This window comes from Enhydra lutris, unplaced genomic scaffold (genome assembly GCF_002288905.1).
Source record: "Enhydra lutris kenyoni isolate GAN:26980312 unplaced genomic scaffold, ASM228890v2 scaffoldscaffold46, whole genome shotgun sequence".
In the NCBI taxonomy this organism is placed as follows: Eukaryota; Metazoa; Chordata; class Mammalia; order Carnivora; family Mustelidae; genus Enhydra; species Enhydra lutris.
The window spans coordinates 13864054-13880974 of NW_019154130.1; the positions used below are offsets into that span (position 1 = coordinate 13864054).

General features: G+C 52.1%; 1 protein-coding gene across 1 annotated transcript in view; it reads left to right on the forward strand.

Annotated features, from left to right (window-relative positions):
- The window catches only part of LOC111156504 (serine/arginine repetitive matrix 4), a 143044-nt gene extending 132263 nt beyond the window's left edge, over window positions 1-10781 (forward strand). The window contains exons 9-13 of the mRNA XM_022517443.1: window positions 2582-2886; window positions 7060-7263; window positions 7989-8099; window positions 8695-8835; window positions 10502-10781. Of these exons, the coding sequence (XP_022373151.1) occupies window positions 2582-2886; window positions 7060-7263; window positions 7989-8099; window positions 8695-8835; window positions 10502-10781 (1041 nt within the window). The remainder of the gene's footprint in view (window positions 1-2581; window positions 2887-7059; window positions 7264-7988; window positions 8100-8694; window positions 8836-10501) is intronic.
- Window positions 10782-16921: the final 6140 nt, after the last annotated feature.

Here is a 16921-nt window from a genome sequence, read left to right on the forward strand (position 1 = left end):
TGGGCCAAGGCCCAGTCCAAGAGCCCATCAGACCCCGTGATGCTTTCTTGTTCCTGACGGAGGTGATAGAAATACACATGTTGCCACTGGACTCCCAGAGTGGGGGAAGATACCGTATCCATACTGCAGATGGGAAGACAAAAAGGAGGAGCTGAATGGAAACAGGGCTTTGCATTGTTTTTAAAGAAATCTCACTCAAAAAGACTCCACCTGAGGAATCTTCTTTTGAGGTCCCTTGTCCCAAAACAAAGCCAGGTCACCAGGCAGAGGAAGTGGCTGCCGTGCTGAGTAGAACTTGGTAAAGCTGGATCATCAACTTGTCCGTGTGCAGAGCCTCCTGGGAGAATCCACAAAGGACATTCCACCTCCCCGGTCTGGAAGCTGACATCCTGAGCTGCCAGAGTTTGCGGTTTTCCTCGTAGCTCTGGTGTCTCTGTGTCTCGCCCTCATGACCAATTGCTACGAAGGCAGAAATGGTTCCTTAGGAAGGCCCCAGAGTCCCACTCACTTATGCCCAAGGTACAAGGGATAAGGGGGGGTGGTAAGGAAGCAGGCTTTTGATGGTGAGACCTCACTAACATGCACGGGGCCCAGGGCAAGAGTAGAGAAGGTCCCCACACAATATACGTCTCAATGTTTATAAATCAAGCCAGCAAACCTAAACATGGTATGTTCTCCTGTTTTGGCAAAGATACCTTGAAAATGATCTGGAAAGTCAGGTTTGATTTGAGAATCTCACATCCCTCGGAGCAGACAGCCACATCATGGCAGTGTGGTGGTGGTTGGGTTGGCGGGGGGGGGGGGGGGGGCACTTCCTCAAGGCCACAGCCCCTCTCTTTCTCCTCTTACCACTTGCACCAACACCATGGGCCTCCCACACGTGCACGTGGACACCTCAGCCTGAACATCGAAGCTGGGTCCTCATGGCCACCCTTGGACTGAGAGTGTGCACACCTGAAGCCTGGTGTGTCCCCAGGAGCATAGATCCACGGATGAGCCTGCAGAGACCCTGGAAGGGGGCTCAGAGGCCATTTAAACAGAGAACTCTGGGATCTCAGAGACCCATAAGGTGGTCTCAGGGAAAGTGGTTTCCAGGCAGCGTCCTCCGGGCCCCACAGATTTCTTGCAGCATGAGGATGGTTATCGCCGGAGGAGACCCAGGGCAGGAGTCCCTCTTGCCCGTGGCTAAATAAGCACGGTACTGTTGGCAGGGACCACGGTGACCTCACAGCCGTGACACTGCTCTGAACGTTTAAAGAGAACCATCCACCGTGCTTCTGAATACACCACCGCCTTCCCAAGGGCTTGCTCACCTTCCGTTCCTCCTTCATCTGTCCCAGATCAGACCTCCCCAATCCCACTCACCCCAGATGTCCCAGCCCCTCCCCATGCCCTCTGTCCCAAGCACATCCTCGCGATCTTGACACCTCCAGGGAGGCGAGCTCTAGCCCCCACCGCATTTTCAGCCAGGGTTCCTTGATCCAACTCGGGCACCAAGGGACTCACGAGGTTAGTGTTGATGGCTTGAGGTCCCCTTGCTGAGAAAACCAAACAGAACTGATGCCTCGCCTGGTAGGAACACTGAAAAACCAAAACTCAAAGCTCAGGGCCAAGTGTGAGGGTGTGCGGAAAGGTGTGTGTTTTTTCTTGTCATTTTCGACTCTAATGATGGACTCACGTTGCCCGCTCTTCCCTTTCTCTTACACCTTACCTACCTACTAAAGGAGGAGCTCTTGCTTGGTAAGTGGATATAATCCGCAAAGACATGAGAGAATTTATTAGAAGCCACTCGAGAGCCTTAGCTACCTTCTCCAGGGGGAAAAGGACACACACAAATATCCATAGAGAGCTTTTTTTTCGTTTGTTTTCAGTCAGACGATTTGACTTCCATTTTTTTTTGTCCCCCTTTCTTTTCCCCTTTAGTTGAAAACTACTAAAATGTCATTTTGTGACCTTGACTTTATATTTAAAAAAAACAATCAAACTCTCTTTATTTCATTTCTTTTCCCCATGCGATATTTGTTTAGGGTTCTATTCAGGGAACTTTTTCTTTAAAAAAAAAAAGTCAAATTCGTTGAGGATTTGGTTGAAGTTTAAAATTTTGGCTTTATCTCTCTTTTTCTTTAAGTTAAAAGATACATGTTTTTCATGCCCATTGTCCCATTTCTTTTCCCCTCCCCCTTCCTTTATTTTTATTATTGTTTTAGGTTAAGGGTGTGACACACCCCCCTTTCGATTGAGTTGTCACCTTTGTTTGAGTTAACTCATTAGAAATTAAATTTTGTATAATTTCCTTTTTCTTTGGTTTAATCTGGATCGCATGCTTTTTCTCTGCATGATACCTAAATCTTCCAGTTACTCTAGCAGGGGGTAAAAAAAAAAAAATCTCCTTTCTGTGGAATTCTTTCAGGAATTTGTGCTTTTGTTTTTTTTTGGCGTCTCTCTTTCCTCTTCTCTCTCTCTCTCTCTCTCTCTCTCTCTTTCGTTACAGTGCATCATGACGGTAAACATTTCTTGGTTATTTAGACACAGAGCACACACCCAGCAATCAGCAGTGTCCAACGGGTGTTTTTGCTTTCAGATCACTGGGTCGGGGTCTGCAGCTGACCTCTTTACCAAAACAGCCAGCCCGCTCACCACCTCCCGAGGACGCTCCCAGGAGTATGACTCAGGCAATGATACTTCTTCGCCACCCTCCATGCAAATCAGCTCAGCCAGGTCACGAGGTCAAGAGAAGGGGAGCCCCAGTGGGGGCCTCACCAAGAGCCAGGAGCTCCACTGTGGCAACACCTCGGATTCAGGGAACTCCTTCACCACCTCCTCACCCCAGAACAAGGGGGCCACTTTGGAGAATCTCTCCCCCACCAGCAGGGGCAGAGAGTCAAGGTCAGTGTACCTGGGCTAGAGGAGGCGTGGGGGGGGGGCGCTGTCTTAGCTCTACCATCTTAGTCTCTCACCTTAGCCCTGTACCCACCCACTTCCCACCTGGAACCCAGGAGGCTTTGATTTACAAGAGAGAGAAAACCCGAAGTGGCATAATTTGGGGGATTAAAAAAAATCCAAGGGTGTCAGCTTTAGGTACAGCTGGATCCAGGCTCAAAAATACATCATTGAGAATCTGCCTTCTCCATTCCATCTCTCATCTCTGCTTCCCTCTCTATTGGCTTCATTCTCAAGCAGACCCTCCCAAAACATGAGCACATAGGCCAACAGCATTCACACATGCTAACCTTTCTATCCGTTCAGTCAGCCAGTGGAAGGAGGATGCCCCTTTCCCAAAAATTGCAGCAAAATACCAGGGTGGAGTCTCATGGTTTGTTCTTGGCCCATCTGGGGTCATTTGCCCACCCTTGGGCCAATCACTGTGGCCCAGGAGATGTTGTGCTCTTGGCAACGATTTGTCACACGCTACTCAAGGTTTATGAGTAGCCTTCCCGCGTACACAAAACCTGGGGGAAGTCCGGTTCTCTGAAGGAAAAGTCAGGGTACTGATATCAGGAAGGACGGAGATGGGCAGGCAAAAACAAATGCCCGTTTTACCAGTAATCTCAGGAGAAAGTCTTAACATTGAATTCCTTTAAAGTCGCTGTCATATAAAAACATTCAAATGCATTGAAACCTTGTGTCAACACAAAAGCTTGCTCCTGGATGTTTGCAGCAGCCTTGTTCATAATTGCCCAGACTTAGAACCACCTCCGACATCCTTCAGTAGGTGAATAAACTGCGGTACACGCAGAAGAGGGTAATACTATTCAGCACTAAAAAGAAATGAGCCGTCGAGCCATGAAAAGACATGGCGGAAATTTAAATGAGTGAAAGAAACCAGCCTGAAGGCTACACACAGTACGAGTCCAACTCTGTGACATTGTGGAAAAGGCAGAACTAAGGAGACAGCAAGCAGATTCGCGGGTAGAGAGACGCAGAGAGGGCAGTGGGTAGAGGGGGTTGAGGAGGATGCTGCAAGGGTGGATACGTAGTTTCCATTTGTCAAAACCCACTGGGCTCACAGGAATGAGTGGCTAATGGAAACCACGGACTCCCGGGCAATGATGTGTCACTGATGGTAACGTTCCCCTCTCATGTGAGATGTGGAGAGTAGGACAGAGGAGGACAGAGGGTTCCCATACACCTGCAGCATGTGCGTGTGTGCGCACGTGTATCTTCACCCACTGGTCAGATGCAGTTTTCCTGCAGAGAACCTTCCATGCAGTAGCTGACGAGCCAGTTGTAAACTCTACTTCATTATCCCCTTACCCTCTCATTCAAGGAATCACGGCAAAATGCTAAGCGCTGAGGATAATGTCACAATTACAGCAAGTAGAAATCGCTGATCATTGACTCTGATCATTCATTCGGCTACTTATCCCTCCCCTGGTTATCAGGCACCTCCTAGAAGCCAACCACTCAGCCTGGTGCTGGAGAAATGAAAATGGCACCGTCCTTTTCCTCAGGAGCATATAAGGAGGCAGATGCAGGGGGCAGGGGTGGGGGGGGGGGGGGGGGGGGGGGGGGGGCGTGGAGGGTGGAAGAGATTTGCTGATGCCTTCCACTGTGCTAACAGTGGGGTCTTCTTTCTTCTGGGGGGTGGAGTCTGCTTTTTCCAAAGTGGCCACAATGTCAGAATGATAAGCAAAGCCTTAGCAGAGAAACAGTTAATGGCTTCTTCAAGGACAGAGCGCCCTTTGTCCCCAACACATAGCCCACTTCAGTTCTGGACGGACAGCCTGGCATCCACACGGAGCCTCTGGTTTGCCTGCCCTGGCACATGCCTGGCCTTGGTTCACACCCAAGCCTGCCTGGGAGCCCAGGGCTGGGTCAGAGCAAATGTCCGTGTCTCCCAGAACAGGCAGTGATATTCCCAGATGAGACAGGGAAGACAGGTGTCTACTTACATTCTCTAGGGCAGAAAATGACAAAAACAACAAAAAGAGCCAGGAAAGCAGTAGTAATAGTAACTGATGATAATAATGCCTGCTGGTATGTGCCTAGCCCTGACTATAGGCTAGGTGCCACGCCTTCCTTAATCCTCATAGAACCTTTATGGTAAGTATTACCAGAGACCTTTTTGTAGCTGGTGGGGAAACTGAGACTCAGAGTAGTTAAGAAACTCAGGATCAGGAGTGCCTGGGTGGCTCAGTCGTTGAGTGTCTGCCTTCAGCTCAGGTCATGATCCCAGGGTCCTGGGATCGAGCTCCGCATTGGGCTCTCTGCTCAGCGGGAGGCCTGCTTCTCCCTCTCCCATTCCCCCTGCTTGTGTTCCCTCTCTCACTGTGTCTCTCTCTGTTGAATAAATAAAATCTTAAAAAAAAAAAAAAAAAAAAAACCACCCTCAGGATCAGAAGGGCCAACGCCAGGATTCAAACACAGATCTGTCACAGAACTGAAGCTACAGCCTGAGTGGCATTTGGCGGTTCCCTGCGTCATCTGATCTCTATGGACAGCCAGATTAAATCATTTAGACCCAGCCTTTCATTTTGAAATATAAATGATCTCTAAATTCATGACTATTTATGTCATGTCAGCAGTGAGCAGAGGGCTGAATGGAAGAGACATCATCAGCTCTAAATCCAAGGAAACTTCGACAGTGAAGGTGGGGGACTGGTGGGGTGACAGGGGCATGGGCTTTGAAGCGGGACAGATCAGGGTTTGAAACTCTGGGTGGCCTTGAAGTAACTAACGGTTCTGTGTCTTCCCTGTAAATTGAGGAGAATAGTGCCAGTCTCCTAAGTATTGGTGGGAGGACCATACAAGACAATGCTTGTGAAGCCCCCAGGAAACTAAGAGCCTCAAAGGTTTATTTCAGAGCTATGTTTTCATGACCTAGGATAGATGTATCAGGCTCTGTCTGAGGTGCTGGGATAGAGTATCCAGAGACATGCGTCCTCTCCCCCGAGTAGTTCAGTGACTGGGGGAGGAAGAGGCAACTGTAAGACCAAGTAAGTCCTTCTAGGGACAGGGGATGCATAGAGGCTGGGGGCTGTGGTAACACAGTGAGGGTCACCCAGCTAGATTCAGGGACACGTCAAGGAAGGCCTCCCAGAAAAGGTGAGGTCAAACTAAAGCCTGAAGCATGATTAGTTATTGTCAGGTGAGGAGGGGAGGGAAGAGGGTTCCAGCCAGTGGGAACGTTCTAAGGCCTAGAGACAGGGAAGGAACAGGGATATTCCAGGAGGAACAAGTAGTCCATTATGACTGGCGTCAGGAGAGGAAAGTGCCAAGAGCTGAGATTAGAGGGGTGTGCAGGGGCCAGATCGTCATGAGCCCCTGCACACCATATAAACGTGATCCGGCCCAAACCAAATGAATATGCCCTTACTGAGAACCCAGTAGAAGCTTTGCATGGCCCCAGGCAGGGGGGAACACAGAAGACCGGAACCTGTCTTTGGGTGATTTTGAGCAAGCCTTCACTCTTCTGAGTCTCAATTCCCCCATCTGCAAAATGGGCTACATCAAAGTTTCCCAAATTTAAACCACCTGTATGGCCCTTTCTTGATTTTAGCCCTATCCCTGTACTACTGGTACCCTTCCTTTAATAAACTCATTTTTTTAATATAAGGAAACTTATATTAAAACTCATCCTAAATAGAAAGCACCTGCAAAATACATGATTTACATGTGAAAATACATAAAGACAGTGTATTTAATTCTGGTTAGCAACAGCTGCCTTCCCAAGGTGCCAAGTCTGGGAGATTGCCCGTGTTACAGAGATGGTGGAAATGCAGTAGTACCCAACCAGGGGTTTCTCATCAATCAGAAGGACCAGAAAAGACTCAAAGGGAGTAAGTCTCTATGTGATTTGGTGTAATTTACCATTATGCCTACACCCACTGACCTAAAATGCTCTGAAGTGCCCCCCCATAGGATGCGTTCCCCTCTGTCCCTATTCCTCTGACACCTGTGGCCTGGAATGTTCCCAGAGGTAGTAAGATGGGAGCAGGTGGAAAGGGGTTTCTGAGAGTACCACAGCCTCGGCGACGGTAGGGAGAAGAGTATCCGCTCCAGATACCTCCAGACAAGCGGGCAGGCCATTGCTAACTGGCGTTCTCCCCGTATCTGCAGAGGATTTCAGTCGCCGTGTCTGGAGTGTGCAGAGGTGAAGAAGTCCAGCCTGGTCCCATCTACAGCCCGGAGCTCCCCCATGAGAGGGTGCTCCCACAGCCCCTCCTATGCCAGCACCCGCTCTTCCAGCCACTCCTCCCGATCCCCAAACCCCAGGGCCTCCCCCAGGTACACCCGAAGCCGGTCCACCTCATCCAGAAAAAGGTGAGTGCCATTTTGACCTCATTCTGCAGCACTTTCCTCCTTAGGGAACTAGTTACGGGAACTGGAGATGTCCTTAGGCCCTTGGGGGAAAGCAGTCGGACACACTTGAGTTTGAATGCCCGCTACACCCATTCCTAGCTGGTGGCCCTGGGCCTCAGATAACCTCTCCAAGCCTCAGTTTCCTTATCTGCACAGTGAAAACATTCCCCTCTCTGTGCCTCGCTTTCCCCGTCTGTGGATCGGGATTGATAATAGTACCTAATGCTAGGATGTGTTGAGGATTCAGTGAGGTTATGCACACAAAGCTAGTTCAGTGTCTGACACGTAATAAAATACTTACCTAACATTTCCTGTGTGCTGCCTATGGAAGGTGTGTGACTGACCCTAATTTACTCATTTACAACTCTACAGGGTAAAGTACAATTATTTACTCCCATTTTATAGATGAGAAAACCAGGCCCAAGAAGTGAAATCACCTGTTCAAGGTAACACAGCTAATAAGTGGCCTTAGGTGGAAGGAACTCAGTAAAAAGAAGTTGTCCAAATTATTATTAATCCCCACAAAGAGAGGGAATTTCATTCTTGGGAAAGGGCCAGATTCCTCAGCCTGGCATCCAGAAAGAGAAAGGTCTCTCTCAGGGGACCAGCTGAATATAGCCCTACACATCCGGGACGATCCTGGCTAAGCCCAGCAGGCCCCTCAGGGACTGTTTACTCTCCCGAAGGTCCTACTCGCGCTCTTCCAGCTACTCCTCCAAGTCCGGCAAGAGGAGCCCACCCAGCAGAAGCTCCCGCTCGCGCCGCAGCCCCAGCTACTCGAGGTACAGCCCCAGCAGGTACGGCCCGCCCCCAAACAGGCCCCGCCTCCCCGGCCCCCTGCTGCGGGTTCCTCCCGCATTGAAGGAGTAGGGGTGGAGAGACGACCCAGCATCCTTGTAGTTTTCTGTCTCCGCTGGAGTGAATATATTTGGGGCCCCCAAACATATCCTTGAGTCCTAATATACCTCCCCCCCGTAATGTGCAGCCAGCCCACCCCAGAATTCCCAACCCCCGCCCTCAACCTCTTCCCACACCTAGTACTACCCTCCATCCCCATACTCAGAGCGCCTAGTTCTCACGCATGCATCCTCTTTTTTTTCTTTACTCCAAAAGGGTAACATCGGGGCCCTCTTGACGTTCACATCCTCACCCCGCAGCATCCGCACCCCTGTAATGCCCACCCTCGAAGACTCACCCCGGGCACACGTCTGCCCTCCCCACAGTACTGAACCACAGCCCTGTCCTCTTCCCTCCCGCATTCCCTGGGGCCCCAGGAGGAAACTTGCCCTTTCCAAGTGGGATGCGGGGCACCAGGTGAGAGGAAGTGAGTGCCCCTGGCTCATGCCGGAAAGCCAGCCCCAGCTTCCCATAACCCCTGCCCCATCCCTTCAGGGAGCGGGACCCCAAGTACAACGAGAAGGAGTCGCAGCAGCGGGAGCGCGAGCGAGCGCGTCGGAGACGGCGGTCCTACTCGCCCATGCGGAAGCGCCGGAGAGACTCCCCGAGCCACCTGGAGGCGCGGAGGATAACCAGGTGAGGCCAAGAGGGCCGGGGGTGCCCAGGTTCACCCTCACCCACACCCCTCCCACCCACCGAGGCCCCGGGTTCTCCCCGTGTCCCCTTGGAGCTGGATTTCAGGATTGTGGGAGCTCAGACAGACTGTGTGAGCCCTGCTGCGGGTGGGGGCTCCGGGGCGGGGCTAGGATGGGTGCCTGGGACAAGGGTGGGGCCGGCCTGAGGAATCCTGTAGGCTCTGCGTCTGTGGCCCCGATCTGGGGAGGGGGCTGGGAAGTCGGAAGTCGTGTCCAGGCAAGGGGGTGGGGCCTTTGCCTGGGGGTGGAACCGGCCAGTGGAGACAGATTGCTCAGACCCACAAGTCCGCTTAAATAGCCCCTGATCACACCTTGCACCTTGGGGGGCAGGGGGGCAAGAAGGATCGTTTAGATGCCAAAGGGACTTAGAGGTAGCCCTAGTTGGTGAGGGAGAGAGCACTGTTTCTGGAGTGGAATCCCGGCTGTGCCACTTTCCAGGTAAGCTGGGAAAGTCTCTTCACCTCCCAGATCTTCAGTTCTCACCCATGTAATATGGAAGGAAATAACTCCCAGGAGTGTCATGACGATGAAATGCACGGGGGAAACAGATGGGAACCCACTTTGTAAACTGAAATGCAGAACACTAGAACCCTCAGGGTGCCCTTGTTACGGACTGGATGGTCAGACTAGGTGAATAAGGTTTCCTACAACAGGTAAGATCTTAGATGGAAAAGCCCTAGAAAAGAAGCCTGAGGTCTGAGTGGACACATACTTGAAAGCAGGAAGAATGGCTGAGTCCTGCTCTAAAATTGGCTCCTGACAATCAGTTGGGCTCTTCCTTCTGGCCTCCAACGGTCAGCCACTCCATCCAGAGACTCACAGGACTGGGGCTGGGGTGCCCTCCTGGCTGCCTACTGCCTCCTCCCTAGAGATGACCTGGAGGAGGAAAAAGCACTTGTGCCCCAGACAATGAGATAGGGGTCATAGCAGCACCTTCTCAGATATCCCACAGAACACCCTGGCACACAGGAAGTCCTAACCCACTGCATTGACCAGAGATGTCCTTCGGGTTGATTCTGAGGAAGGCTGAGCTAAAGTGGCATTTCTAAAAGGCTCTCGTTTCCTTAGTCAACCTAAGATAGTCCATCTTGATGAACCTGCTCAGTGTTTCCCAAACTTCTGTCACGCAGCAGCATCTGAGCACTTTTGACTTTCTGTTTAATAAGTGTACTGTAGTTTACTTAATTTTCTTTAAATAGATATGCTCTTTCTTAGAGGTCCATACCTTTAATTCAAAAGGAATACACCACAGTATACTATATGGAAAATCAGCCTGTTTACCATAAATAGAAGGTTCTAATAAAAGTAAAAATAGCAAAACAAAACTGCAATTAAAGTCTAGATGTAGATCCTGTTGCCCGCTGGAGGCCCCAAGCCCCAGGCTTGCTTTGCTAAGAATTGAGATCGGTGACTTCCCCAGACACCAGCACGAGGCTGAGACCGTCCAGGGGACAGTCACAGGGCAGGACGAGGAGCATAAAAGGAGGGTTCCCCCAAGGGCCTGGGAAGTGGAAGGATCCCACTTTCCCCAGAGAGCCGACGGGCGCTCTCTGGCCTGGGGCTGGGCGGAGTCTGGTCCTCCAGCGCCCCCTGTCTGCTCTCCACAGTGCCCGGAAGCGCCCCATCCCCTACTACCGGCCCAGCCCCTCTTCGTCCAGCAGCCTCAGCAGCACCTCCTCCTGGTACAGCAGCAGCAGCAGCCGCTCGGCCAGCCGCAGCTACTCCCGGAGCCGGAGCCGCAGCCACAGCCGGACCCGCAGCCGCAGTCGCAGCCGGACCCGCACAAGCAGCAGCTCCAGCTCCCGCAGCCCCAGCCTGGGCTCCCGGAGCCGCAGCCGCAGCCGCAGCTCCAGCTCAGCGGAAAGCTACTCCAGCACGAGGCGCTAAGCAAGAGCCCTCCCCTGAGTCAGCTGCCGGCAGGAGGGCCCCCTGCACTCTGCCAGCCTGTCCCCCTCCCTGCCCACCCTGCCTTCTCCTCGGTGATGGACCTTGAGGGCTCCTGGACCGTCCTTCCTGCTCTCCTGGGGAGGAAGAAAAGAGGATACGGGGCCTTCAGCCTCTATGTCAAGCTGCTAGGAGCTGCCGCCAGCACCACCCTGGGGCTCAGTTCGGGCCTGGGCGTACAGAGAGAACCACCCTCTGTTGGCACCAAAAACCTCAAGGTTTTGTAAGAAGCAACGAGCCTGTGACTCCAGTGTGTGGCCCTGGCCAGGAAAAGAGTTCTGCGCACCCACTGCTCACAAGCCGCGTATGGAAGGCTAGCATCACACCTGCCCTCATTTTCCCCTCATTCAGCCTCTTGATGTGCGTGCGTGGACCCTCATGGGGTGGGAGGAGAGGAGAGGAAACCGAAGGCTGTCAGGCCTTTCACCTCTCAGACAGGCTGGAGCAAAGTCTAGAAGGCTGTGGGGATGGTGGGAGAGGAGGGGACTATCTGAGTAGAGATTGTGGATGTTTCAATAGGGAGGAAGGGTCAGCAGACAGGAAACACTGGTTCTCTGATTGTGAGTCTAGATGCAAAAGGGCAAGGGTCATTCAGCTGCCCCCCCCCCCCATTATGTTAGTGTGGTCAGGAAAAGCAGTCCATTAGGTTCTAGCACTGGAGAGGCCCCCCCCCATGTGGCTTTGCCAGCCTCTTGGCTCTTAACAGGGCCCCTGAACCTCCCTGAGAAAGGACACAGTGGACGGTTAGGACAGCTTGATCTGCAGCCTCACAGCCCAGATTTGCCTCAGCCCCCGCTAGCTGGCACCAGCTTTGTTCCATGAGACGATCAGCTGAACAGCCCCCAGTGCCATGGCCAGCTGCCAGCCCCCAGCGCCAGCCAGTCTGGCCTTACCCTCCCGTTGGTGCCTGCCTGCCCCCTCCCCCACCACCCGGACTGCCCCAGCCTGGAGCCCACCCACCCTCAGCCCCGGCTACCCCCTTTGCCTCTCAGGAATTTTGCCAGGATGGGGCACAGGAGCTCAGGTTTTGGGGGAAAAGACCCAAATCCAGAGTATAAGGGGACAGGGGCTTGGATCCTCAGTATCCTGGGATTCCGCCAGTTTCTGAGACTTCTCTGAGAGCTCAGCCCCACCTTCATTCCTGCCCTCACCCTGTCTTCCCCTTCCCCGGGGCTGGGCGGCACGGGTAAGCTGATCTCCACCCCACAAATACCACCAGTTGCTTCATCCACAGCAGGCACTGAGAACAGGGGTGTGCGGGAGAGGATCCTTAAAATAAACTCCTGGGCATCCCCCTCACCAGCTGACTGGCTTTCCGGAGCCTCGTGGGTGAGTTTCAAGTTTGCGGTGGCAACAGCAGCGGGGCAGGGCACAGAGGGAGATAGTGGGGGGGGGGGGGACAGTTCCCGGCTCTGGATACTGGGGCCAGCTGTGGGGTAGCAGGGACTTACCCTTCACACCCCAAGGAAAACATTTGAACAACAACAACAAAAATCCTTTTTCTTGAAAGCAGTGACCCATCTCCCCCATCCCCCGATCTCTCCCATCACATCAGCCTGTGCAATGGCCCACCAGGCCTTCCTCCACCAGGAGAGCAGAGCGAGGTGCCCCAGACAGCCCTGGGTGACCCGGCCTTCCCATGATGCCCTCTGGCCCAGCCCTGGGCCCCACCCGCCCAGACTGATGGATGCCAGTGCTGTCATCGCCGAAGGCTGGATGGCAGGTGCTTGGGACAGGGGCAGGTGCCCTGGGAGGGCATGTACAGTAACTGTAAATAACCCTCTTCCCTGCCCAGGAACGCACACTGGGCTCCACTCTCCCATCACGGAGCCATGGAACCTCATTAGCAGGACAGCAGCGGGGGAGGCCCGAGAGCCTCCGGTCAGACTGCCTCAGACGACTCTAGGGGACCATTCTGCCTGGGGCTCCTAGCAAACCTATTATTTATTTATTTATGTTTATTTATTTATTTATGTGATGACTTTCTCTCTCTCTCTCTCTCTCTCTCAGTTGCCATAATCAGTATTCCACTATTTATTTATTTATATGGCGAGGGGTGTGTGTGTGTGTGTGTGTGTGTGTGTGTGTGTGTGAGAGGGTGGGGGGGTTCTAAATTATTTCTGTGCATCTCTCTTTTCTCCCTCGTGTCTTGTGGATGGACTCTGAGAGGTCAGGTGTTGAGCAGGGACGTTGGCTTTGTCCCTGCAGGGGAGACCCACAGAGCTCTAAGTCCAGACATCCTGGAATTGGCATGGGGGCCGGGGGGAGCCTTTCAGACCCAAGGTCGTCATTCTGTCAGTGAGGTTCAGGCTTGTGCCCCAGCTCCCTGCCCACCAGCAGCCTCGCTGAGGGATCAGAAAGATGAAAAACAGCCACGAGGCTTGTGAGCTAAGGCCCTGAAATGATTCATTCGAGTCACAGCTCACGTGGGGGCTGGCATCTAAAGTTAGCCTAACCTAACTAAGGCAAAACTTGAACAGTCAGAAATCTCGGTGTGAGCGCTTCAGAGAGGCACCTGCTGGGAGACAGCTGTAGGGTCTCTGGCCAACTGAGGAGGCTTCGTTAGTACTTACGGAAGTAGCCGCCTTGGGTTTGGGTGGGTAAAGTGGTTGAAGTGATGGCTGGTTTAGCACCTGGAGCGAACTTGGAGTTGACAAGGAGAGAGTAGGGCAAGAATTGAGTGGAGTGAGGGGGGAAGAAGATGCACCTGGTCTGATCCTTCCTCCGGGGCCTTCAGTAGCGGGCAGGACCCCTCCCTCCCTTTTCTGAGCATACCTGGTTGGTTTCACGTAAATGACACTTGCTTCAGGCCTGAGCAGCAGCTCATTTCTCCCCATCCCCTGAGGTTTTTCCAGGCAGTGTCCACCATGCTAAGCAAAGCAGAAGCCTTTTACGGTGATCTCTTGCTTGCCATCAGAGGAGAGCACAAAGCTATTGCAGAAATTCAGGAAAGGGAAAAAAAAAAAAAAGACGAAAGGAGAAGCCAGAAGTTTCCCCCAAGAAGGTCATTTCAGGGCCCGTGGAGCCAGGATCTAGAGGTCTTTAGCAGTCCTGCCTCTCTAAGAGCAGGGTCTCCCTGCTTCCCAGAGAGGGCCCCACCCTCTCCAAAGTCCCCGTTCACTGCATTGAAGTCACCAGCCCCTCTGGTCCAGCTTTGAGTTTGGTGAGACTTCTGCAACATCCCAGTTGTTTCCCTGGCAATGTGACTTTACCCAGCTCTAACCCCCAGCCAGAGGAAAGTTTGCAAGAAGGCTACTTAAATGCCTCCAGGGGTGGGGGGTGAGGGAGGGATATCTGTCCCTCCCTCTTGCCGATTTGCTTCTCGAATTTCCCTTACATTTCCCTTCTTACGCATCCAAAAATAGAATGCTTGTTGGGGTCCTGGTAACCGTGCTTAACACCATGCTTAAGCAGAGCCCCCAGTTCCTGGCATCAGTGTTCCTCTGCCTACTTCGCCCACATTACCTTCTGCTTCCAGGGATTAAGACAAATCGCCTAAAACCTGTGTGTGGTGTGCACCTATTTTAAAAGCCAGCATTGGGGGGTTATGGCTTGAGGCCCAGCAAACATGCAGCCTTCCTGGATGAATGAACCTGGAGAGATCACTCCATTTTTGCAGGCCAAAAAATACCTTCTTTGAGAAGTGGGGGAGTTTTTGAGATATAATCCAGAATGGTGACCTGAGGCCTGGGAAATTGTCGAAAGACAGAGTGAGTTCACCAGGATTGAGAAGAAAAAGGAAAACAGTCTCAAATATTTTTAGAAGGTTCTCAGTCAATAGAGTAAAACTTAATCTGTGAATTCCCTTCAGTTAAATTAAGAAAGGCTAACTCCCTCAAAGCCCCATCCAGGAACATTCTAGTTCATTGAGGTTCGACTGCATTCCTATCTGTTTCTTCCCTTCCTTGAAGGAAAGGCGATCTTCCAGGAGCCAAAGGAAATTAAGATGTTTAAAAGACACAAGGGTCTGGGTCTCAGAGAGCTCCCCGTCATCCATTAGCTCAGAACTGTCCTCTTTCCCAAAGGCTTTGCCTGAAGAGGGCCAACGTTTGGGTGCTCCCAAAGGTTCCCAAGCACTTTTTTTCAAGTCCCACTCCCGTCATCTCCTCTGCTGTATTCTTTTCCACGAATAGTCAGAATAGTCTCACAAGCGTGTGTCTTGCCTTGCTTTGCTCCCCAGCTAAATAGAAAAGTTTGATGAAAAAACAAACCAGGATTCCTCAAAATGCTGCCTCCTCACTTAGCCAGCCGCGTGAGCCTAGGAGCTCAGGCTGCCTCCAGCGTCAACCGCAACCTCTTCCTCACTTCTGCACCAGTGAGCCTGTGATACAGACTTGGCATCTCCCCTCTGTGGCTGTTGTTTTGGGCTTTTTTTTTTTTTTTTAATTTATTGAGGTTTTTTCTTGGGGAGGGTTGTTTTGCATTGTAAATACCATGATGGGGGCCCCCTCATCAGAACATGGCTTATTTAATAATTTATTCCCTATTTATTGGGTGGTATCAGGAGAGGAGAGGGACCCCCTCTTTCCCTGAATTGCTACTGGAAATCGGTCCATCTCCTAACTCTGGGTGCAGCTGTCTACAGCAACGGGCATTATCACCCAGGTAATGAGTGCTAGAATCACCCAGCAAATTGGAATTGGCAGAAACGGAGTCTTCAGTCATACAAATTAAGCTCAAATGGAACTAAAACACTGGTTATCTCCGGGAAAACCTCATTTTGATGGAAATTAATTGCAGAATAAAATGTCTGTGCACGAACCAACTTCTATTAAAAAGTCACAACTCCTTGGGAAAAAAAAAAAGAGAGAGAGAGAGAGAGAGAGAGACAAAGTTGTAATTCCTTTTCTCTGGCCGAGAAAAGCTATGCCTCATCTTCTAACGAGTTGAGCCAAAGAGACTGGAACAACATTCCTTTGTGATTCTCTGGCCTGTTTGTGTGTGTGTGTGTCTGGAGGAAATGGAGTGGGTCTCGGGCCTCAGTGTTATCATCTGTAAAATGGGACTTGGCCTAAGTGTTCGTGGCAGAGTAGCGGGCCGGGGTTCCGACTCTGATGCTCTGAGCTCCAGGCTGTCAGGTGTACGGTCCCTGGTGTCTTCTGCCATCTGTAGGTCGAAGGATGTCTCCCAAGGAAGGAAATTAAAAACCAGGGCATGGACTTCATTTGTAGGGTGAGGTCATCGTAGCTGAGTCCTGCAGTCAAAAATGAGAGGCCTCCAGGTGCTGCCACCCGACAGAACTCGTGTTGCCTGGCTCAGAGAAGCCCTCTGGTAGCTTGGTCTTCTCTCCAAGCCTAGCCGTCCAGTTCTCAAAGGAGAGACCAAGAAGGCTTCACTGTCCTCTGGAGTTCACCACTGTCCTTCATGTCAGGCCGTATTTTGTACAGTTGTTCGAACAAGCCAGGGACATAGGTCGTGCTGCCATTTTTCAGATGGGACAACTGAGGCCTGGGAGGGGGGAACTGGTATGCTGAAACTCCCTTGAGCTCAGAGCCTCCTGGATCCATGCCCCACTCTCTTGGTAGCTCTTTTCTTGCCAGGCCCCTGCTATGAGGACTTTGTGCAGGACCTTCTCTCCCAATTCTTGGCTACTCCCTCCAGCAGTCATTGGTCAAGGACCTAGCAGCATCCACCAGCAGGCTTGGTGCACCCCAAGGCCATCTCTCCACTTCGGGGGGCTGGAATTCCCATCTGGAAAACCCCAAGCCAGGGGACCCACCACCAGCCCAGCTCGGCCTAAGTAGCCAGCCTCTGCCTGGAGCGTCTACATCAGAGAGGGGAGAAGCTCCTGTGTCCTCCAGCATCTCGAGACTCTGTCTTCTACCCAATGACAGACCGGCCGTGGCTTGTTTGATTTCTGGTGTCCACAGCTAAACATAACCTTCCCGGGGTTCCCGATTTTTCAGCCTGGACGAAACATGTCTCTGTTCTAATAAAAGGTTCCACGGTATGGTGTTCTCCTATGTGGCCCAGCATCCTCTGTCTGCGTGGGGTGCCCGGAAGCAGGGAGGGGGAGGTGCGGCAGGGAGATAGGGACAGGGAACCCCTGGGCACAGCCTGCTGCCTGCACACGAGGTCACAGA